Below are 8,710 nucleotides of genomic sequence, written 5' to 3' on the forward strand. Positions count from 1 at the left end.
AACTGTTGTGTTGACACAGAATTCACGTTCCACAAAATTCATCGTTTTAAATGTACTTTAGACACACTGCTTTCAGATTACGTTCTGCATTCTCTATTATCTAATTATCTATTATCATTAGCTCCCTACTTCCCCCAGCCTCCGAACCCGGACTGGCATCCAGTTGATTCCAGCTCAGAGCAACCCTATAAGACAGAACCAATCTGCTCCTGTGGGTTTCCGAGAGTAAATCTTGTTTGTTTTTTTCCCCACTGTATTGCGGGCTCTTACAGCTCTTATCACAATCCATACATGCATACTACATTGTGTCAAGCACATTTGGGCATTTGTTGCCATCATCATTTTCAAAACCTTTTCTTTCTGCTTGAGCCCTTGGTATCAGATGTTCCTCATTTTTTCCCCTCCCTCACGAACCCTCGATCATTTATAAATTGATATTATTTTTTTGCCAAGAGTAAATCTCTATGAGAGTAGAAAGCGTCATCTCTTTCCCATGACCTTGTAGTTAGCAGCCTGTGGTGTTGACTTTTTAGCCCCTCCCATGTCACTGAAGTTTACTGGTACAAACATGAATGAACTCTTTGAGTTAAAGACGGGTAGTCCCTGACTCACAAAGTGCACTTCCCCGTTTTGTGTGATTTATCATTAGGAAGTGTACCACATCACATACATAGGAGCCCAGGTAGCACGGTGGTCTGCAATCCACAAGGTCAACAGTTCAAAACCACTAGCTGGCTCTGCAGGAGAGACAGGGCTTTCTACTCCCATGAAGAGTTCGAGCAGTGGTTCTCAACCTTCTTAATGCCACGAACCGTTCATACAGTTCCTCATGTGGTGGTGACCCCCAACCATCAAATTATTTTCGTTGCTACTTCATGACTGTAATTTTGCTACTGTTGCGAATTCAGCAACCCCTGTGAAAGGGCCGTTTGACCCCCAAAGGGGTCGTGACCCACAGGTTGTGACTCACAGGGGACATTTCTGCCCTGTGCTGTCGGGTGGCTGTTGCAGCTTGTCATTTGCTGATGCCATTCTCTCACCAACCCTGAAGACGAGTAATGCTTACATTCTATTAAGATACTAACAAAAATCCAATAATAACGAATACTTTTTAATGGGTATTGGATATATGACAGAAACATGTGGGGATGGAACCCTGCCACAGGGGAGGGAGGACTGCTGCGTGTTCCTTAGATTCTCCTTCCAGTGCATGTTGTTAGCACCAGCGCGGCTCTTCACACTCATGAAGCACTGCCTGTATCGGCACCGTTTTTTCATTGGGGGCTCTTACACCTCTCGTTACAAACCATGCATCAATCGTAGCCAGCAACTGTTGCTATGTTGAGCCCATTATTGCAACAGCTGTGTCAATTCATGGCCTTGGGGGTTTCCTTTCCCTGCCCCTGCCCTCCAGAGTCAGGGTCTGAAGACTAGCACATGAAGTCAACCATCTTGTTCTTTGTGTGTGTGTTTATAGAAGTTTTTGTTTTCAACGTTTTATTAGCCCTTAACAGATATTATTACAATCCATAGTTCCATTAGATCAAGTATAATTGTACAGTTGCTGCCATCATCATTTTCAATACGTTTTCTTTTTGAACTATTTGATACCAGCTTCCTTTTATCCCCTCCTTCCCCTACCCTACCACCAACCACCTTCAGTTCTAAGGAGCATTCTGGCTGTACTTCTCTGTTTGTTCTGGCAGTTCTCGGTTCTCTCGGGATTCTCTGCCAGCACAATTTCAGTGCGTCCATTCTTTCTTGCCTTCCTCACTCATTGTCCCGCTTCCACAAGAGGCACCTGGAACTACCACAGGCTTGGTCAGACACACCTTAGTCCTCAAAGGGAGGTCTGTGCTCGTTAACACTTCAAAGCGGTCTTGTGCATCCGGTTTTTCTAATGCCATTTCTAATGTCATTTTACGTTGTGGCTGCTGCTTTCATAAGCATTGATTGTGGGTCACAGTAAAATGAAATCCTTGATAACTCCAGTCTTTTCTGTGTTTATCATGCTGTCAGTTTTGAGAGTTAGTTTAAAAAAATTTTTTTTGTTGCATCGAGTGATAGTTCATTCTGAAGGGTGTAGTCGTTGCTCTTTATCAGTAAGTGCTTCAAGTCCTCTTGGCATTTAGGCAGCAAGATTGTGTGTGCACATCACAGGTGGTTCCCCCGTGCGCCGCTCACTCTGATGCCGTGTCCCTCTTCATGCAGTGCAGCTCCTTGGATCGAAATGAGTGTGACTAAGGATGCAACAATGATGGACACCTTTCCTGATTTCAAATCATGCAGTGTCCCCTGTTCTATCATGGTCTTTGTCCCAGTTCCACATGAACACACTGAGGGGTTCTGCAATTCATGTTCTTCTCAGTGCTGTCTATAGTTCGTTACGCTCCACACGGTTGGGTGTCTGCATGGTCAATGACACTCAGGTCTTCCCTTTGTCTTCTGCTTGCAGCCAAGAGCCATCTGAGGTCAGCAATGACGTTCCTCTTTCCGTGTCCTCTTCTGAATCTGCTTGGATTTGTAACATCTTCTTGTCGATGTGCTGCTGCAACTGGTTTTTACTCATCTTCAATATTTTACATGCATATGCTATTAATGATCTTGTGCCATAATTTCTACCTTCTGTTGGGTCACCTGTCTTTGGAATGGGCTCAGACATTAAATTTTGGAGTCCATTTGCCAGGTCTTCCAAATTTCATGGAATAGATTATCGAGTGCTTCTTGCACAGCATCAACTCACTGTGACAGTTCGATTGGTAGTCATCAGTTCCTGAAGCTTTGTTTTCTTGTTTCTCACTAATGCCTTCTGTGCAATCCACTTCTGTCTACAAGCTGCTTCTTGATCATGCGCTTACCTCTCGAATGGTCGAATGGCTATCGGTTGGTTTGGGTACAGTGATTGTTTATTTCTTCCATCTTCCTCTGATGCTTCCTGCACTAGTGCAACTCGTGGCTTGATTTTTTTTCCTCCCCCTTCTTTCAGCTTGAGATATACCGGAAGTTTTTGTCCCTGTTCATTTTTCTAATTCCAGGTCTTTGCACATTTTATTATTATGCTTTTCTTTGGGTTCTGGTGCTGCCTTTTGAAAGTTTCTGTTCATCTCATTTATTTCACCATTTCTTCCATTTGTTTTCGCTACTCTGTTCAAGAGCAAGTTCAGTCTCTTCTGAAATCCACTTCCGTCTTTTCAATAACTTTTGCTTTTTGTGTGATGTTCTTGATATCATCTCAGAACTCATCTGGTCATTGGTCATTAGTGTTCAGTGCATCAAATCTGTACCTGTAATGATCTTTCAATTCAGGTGGGATAGGCTTAAGGTCATATCTTGACTCTTTTTTTTTTTTAAATTATTTTATTGGGGGCTCATACAACTCTTCACAATCCATACATCCATCTGTGGTGTCAAGCACATTTGTGCATTTGTTGCCCATATCTTGGCTCTTGTAGACTTGTTTACATTGTCTTCAGAGTTAGCCTGTATTTGCATACAAACAGTTGGTGGTCTACACAGCCCCTGGTCTTGTTTTGGCTGAAGATAATGAGCTTTCTCCATCATCTCTTCCTACTTAAGACCAAATCCAAACTCCACTGGCACCAAGTCAACGCTGACTCATAGGGATTCTCTCAGACAGAGTAGGACTGTCTGATAGACAGTTTGGTTTCTGATGCTGGAAATATTTACAGGGGCAGACAGCCTCTGTGTTTCTGGTGGGTTCTAGCTCCTGGCTTTTCAGTTATTAACCCAACAAACAACCCCCTGCACCACCAGGGTCCTTTCTCCTCCGGCAGATGGAGTCAGTTTGGTTCCTCTGGATTTCATCGTGTGAGGGCCACGTGTGGAGTCATTGGTTATGGTGATGCATAAAGGTATTTGCAACGAAGACGCTAGTCTTACCGAATCCTGTCATGTGGTTTCAGCTCTGTGTCTTATCACTGAGGCCAGATTTTCCAACTACTGGTCCTTCCTCTTTGTTTGCTGCTTTCAAATTCCAGTCATGAGTAACTATCAGGGCACCTAGATTGCATGTTGGATCAACTTCAGACTGAAGTAGACGGTAGGATTCTTGTTTCCTTGTCACTGGCTTTAGAGGCTGGTGCTTACATTTGCATAATAGTTGTACTAACGCGTCTCCCTCGTGGTTGTATAGATAGATCCTGTCACAGGCAGCATTGTACTGGAAGTGTTCTATTGGGCAAGAATGCAATGCCATTCCCCTTGACCTTGTCATTCTCAGCATCATAAACCGTATTACGGGCCGGTTCAGAATGACCACTGCCTGTCCATTTGGGCTCACTAATGCCTAGGATATCAATCTTTATGCCTGCATATGGCTTCATTTTTGAAGACTTCTGATTTTTCTAGATTGGAAAAGTATCTGTTAGGAAATGTAGAAGGTTTTGTCTGCCATTATTATCAGTGTTTGTGCTTTTCAGAGTCCAGACAACAGACCTGGAACAAGCCTTGGAAACAAATGACGGGCCAGGGATATTAGATGAAGATGAGGAGGAGTTGCAAAAGGCTCTGGCACTAAGTCGCCATGAAATTGACATGGAAGATGAGGAAGCCGATCTCCGCAGGGCGATTCAGCTCAGCATGCAAGGTACAGGTGTTCCCAGAGGCACTGTCGCCTCAATTGAGCAGCTGGTTCTGCGTCCCAGGAAGTGCACTGGTGAAGTAGTGCAGTCACTGCCCAAGAACTAGCTGTTCCCTTGGATTTCTCATAACACAGAGCACTTCTTACACTGGCTAGCATGGATGTTCTAACAGGATGCAAAATAGTACAACCCACAAAAGCTGGTATTTGTGTAAGGCAGAAAGAAGCCTGTCAGAGAAGGAAAACTTGAAGTACTCCTTTAAGAGGTTTGTGGGAAATGGAATTAAAAGATCATGGAATTTCTTCCTGGCCACTAAGCCATCTTGCCAGGATTCTTGGTGAATCTGAACCCAGCTAGTAGTAAAGAGACAAGACACCCACGTAGACATTAGTCCTCAGTATTTCTGGTGCCTGCCACACAGGAAGCTTCCAAGGAAATCAGTTTCTAGAAGCCACTGCTATCTCTTGCTTCACACACACACACACACACACACACACACACACACACACACATGCATAACATGTATATATCATCTATATTTTTATATATATATATCAGAATCAAAAACCGAAAGATCAAACTCGTCGCCATGGAGTTGATTCTGACTCATAGTGACCCTGTACTGCAGAGTAGAACTGCCCCTGCGAGTTTCTGAGACTTTCACTCTTTACAGGAGTAAAAAGCCCCAGCTTCCTCCCACACAGCAGCGGGTGGTTTTGAACTGCTGCCCTTGTGGTTAGCAGCCCAGTTTGTAACCCACTACCCCACCAGGGCTCCTCTGACACACACAGGGGTTGACCAGGAGTCAGGCACTTCACCCCCACTACAAAGACCAGCGACAACAATCCATTCATTGCACAGGTGGACAGAATACCACGTTGGCACAATCATTAAGTGAGAACATGAAAGCATATTTACAGTGTAGTACCCAAATGTTTGAGGGTGGGAAGGAATCCAGGAAAAGGGTTTCTTATAGGGATGTTGATCCTAAGCTGTTTCCAGGAACAGCTGCGCTCTTGAAAGTCAAGGTTCTGTTCTGTGACGTTCAAGGCAGCCCGTGTGGGTGTGTGGGTGGTGGATGGTTTATATTTCCTCTCACCTGCTGCGTCACAGGTAGTACCAGGGTTGGATACAGTGATCACTCTCTAGATCAGCGGTTCTCAACCTGTGGGTCACAACCCCTTTGGGGGCCAACGACCCGTTCACAGGGGTCACCTGATTCATAACGTAGCAAAACTACAGTTATGAAGCAGCAACAAACATAATTTTATGGTTGGGGGGGGTCACCACAACATGAGGCACTGTATGAAAGGGTTGAGGCATTAGAAAGGTTGAGAACCACTGCTCTAGATGGAGACTTTCAGCCACTTGCCTCGAATCTCAGAATAGTAGCATTTCTTAAAAAGACATTTTACCACCCCCCAAAAAAAGACATTTTACAAACGGGCTCAAGGAAGGATATGTAATTCTTGGTAAATAAAATGATGAAGGACTTTTCTGTTTGTTTTCAGGTAGTTCCAGAAGTACAGCTCAAGATACTCCCCAGACATTGGGTACAAATCTGAGTTCCGAAGAGCTGCGGAAGAGAAGAGAAGCCTACTTTGAAAAGTAAAGCAGTTGGTACAAGATTAAAATTGCTTATTGGATGTGTGCTTTGGTGCTTTTCGTCACTTTGCAAACAAATCGCGGTTGGCTTACACCAACTAGTCGGGTCACCTCTGAGAAGGCTGCTATGGCCTGAACCTGGTGCTGAACAAATGAGTGTTTCTCTTGTTTGTCTGACCCTATAACAAGTATGTTTGTAAGCTCTGCCATCAGCTGTGGTTTTAGGGGACAACTGTGCCCCAATACTGGATAACTGTCAGTGAGCTAGGGTGAAGGCACCTGTTTAGCACTTGGACTATCAAGAGGAAGGTGGAATTAAAGCACAGCAAGAACCAGGCCTGCCCTGCCCTGCCTGCCAGCTTACTTGTTGCTGATCTGAGTTCACTACAGGCTCTACTGCCAGTCTGTAGGAAAAGTCAGCATTTTAGGGGCTCAGTCCCCCAGAGAGGTGGTGGTGAATGCCTCAGCTCAGTGCTACTTCAGGCCTCAGGGATGTAGAGACAAACCTGAATCACCTGCTCCCCACGTCTACCTTCGTATCCTCGGAAAAGACCTGTCCTCATGGCTGAGAGTCACACACATCTTCCACCCCCACCATCACCTCTTTTCTTTTTTGAATCAAGTTCTCCCTTTAAAGCTCACACAAGTTGTAATATACACTCAGGGCCTTGGGTACCAGCTCAGAACGTGAGAAGCCAGTGGCTGGACCTGCCCTGTTGCCCACTGTGTTTCGACTGAAAGCTGTACCTCCACACGAAGTGAGAAGCAGCTCACAGCCTACCAGGCACCTAGTGTCGCAGTCCCTTAAAAGACCAGTGCATTTTATAGCGGATGGCAGAGTGAAATGAGATGATGTTTACCTGTTTTCTATTTTGTTGTTTTTTTCAAGTCAGTGAGATAGGGTGAAGTGTATGAGGGAAAGTTCTTCTCAACGGACATCCCCATAATATGAGCTATTTCTAGTCTTTATTCAGTGATAGATTAATGGGGTGCATTTTATGTAAGATTTAAAACAGTGTTTGTTAGTACTCTTCACTTCCTTGAAATTTTTTAAATGAACTTTTTTGGTGTGTTAAACTCATATTTCTATTAAAGTAGAGAAGTTGGCAGAATGAACCGCTATTTTTCTCCTGCAGAGGGTCAGCACACAGCCAGTTTTGCTTTTTTTCAGCAGCCCTGTCTGTCTTCTCTCCCTTAGAATCCTAGCCCCACCCGAGTTGGCATCAACTTGACTGCAGTGAGTTTGGTTTTGTTAGTGTTGAAAATAAAAGTAATCAGGGAGCAAAGCAAAGCCACAAAACCCCTGAGGAGCCCCCAAAATAGACTTAAGGCTAGGAGGGGCAGTTCCCGGAACCCCCTAGGACCTGTGGGGAGATAGTCATAAAGGTCAGTGGACCAGGAATTATGCTTTTTGGTTTTTTCATTTTTTTGCTAGTTCTCTTTTTATTCACTCTTTTGCTTTGTCTCTATCATTGTTGTTTTGCCTACCAATATGAGATAAGCATGAGAGGCAAGCTGGAGGAGAAAGCAATGGGCTGACAGTTTGGAGGGGCCTGGGGGCAGGAGGAGGGGGTGGGGGAAAGGAGCAGTGGGCAAACAACATCACAGACAAAAGATCAACTAGGGAATTAAAAGCAACAACAAGGAGGACATAGAGATCCTGGTGGTGTTGGAGCAACAGCAATCTAGATAAGAGGAATTACTAAGATGCAGAAGGGGGATCATGATGGTGGGGCAGGAGGAAGGTGAAAGGAAACAAAAGCGCTAGGAAGCAAAGCTATGGATAGAGGTATAAACATAAGTGTACGCTTATGTGACTATATTAATAAAAATAACATTGCCTATGTACATATATTTATATGGCATTACATTGAGGTAGTGGACAGACTTTGGGCCTCTGTTCAAGTCCTCCCTGAACGCAAGAACTTTCTGTTCTAACAACCTGGCATTCTGTGATGCTCACCCTCCCGACACAATTGCTGAAGACAAGCATTAGCAAATGTTGTGAAGAAAGCTGATGGTGCCCGGCTATCGAGAGAGCTGTCAGTGGCCTCCCACTAGTTTCTGGGTGTGCGTGTATTCATTCACCAAGCCAGCCCGGCTGTCTCATGGAGCTAGCTCTGCAGCCCCATGAACTGGGTGCAAAGCCCCAGCGAAGTGGGAAAATGCTCACTACTCTTTATTAAAAATTAGATATTAACTTTGACTGCAAAATCACTTTTCCCATGACACCAAAAGTATCCTCCTTTTTTTAAGGCAGCCTACCTTTAAGGCTGAGAACCTGCCTACAGCCATTCAGCCAACAGGGTCATGTGTAAACACGTTTTGTTTGGAATAAACTCATTCATGCTTGAACTGGAATCCGAGAAGCAATACTTTTCGAAACATTCACACGTGTTTTATAATCACAAAGGGATTCTCTTCCTCACTCGCACAGCAGGTCACCTTTTCATTTTTAAACGTGGAGTCTTATTTCCCATTACAAGTAGTAATTGAGGAAGACG

General features: G+C 44.4%; 1 protein-coding gene across 1 annotated transcript in view; it reads left to right on the forward strand.

Annotated features, from left to right (window-relative positions):
- ATXN3 (ataxin 3) overlaps nucleotides 1–8,710 on the forward strand; it is a 32,615-nt gene that overhangs the window by 21,098 nt on the left and 2,807 nt on the right. Inside the window, exons 8-9 of the mRNA XM_045288117.1 lie at nucleotides 4,369–4,606; nucleotides 6,113–6,209. Coding sequence (XP_045144052.1) covers nucleotides 4,369–4,606; nucleotides 6,113–6,209 — 335 coding nt within the window. The remainder of the gene's footprint in view (nucleotides 1–4,368; nucleotides 4,607–6,112; nucleotides 6,210–8,710) is intronic.

Source organism: Echinops telfairi, unplaced genomic scaffold, assembly GCF_000313985.2.
Source record: "Echinops telfairi isolate 266 unplaced genomic scaffold, ASM31398v2 ScPeMD7_18;HRSCAF=68, whole genome shotgun sequence".
NCBI classification, from domain to species: Eukaryota; Metazoa; Chordata; class Mammalia; order Afrosoricida; family Tenrecidae; genus Echinops; species Echinops telfairi.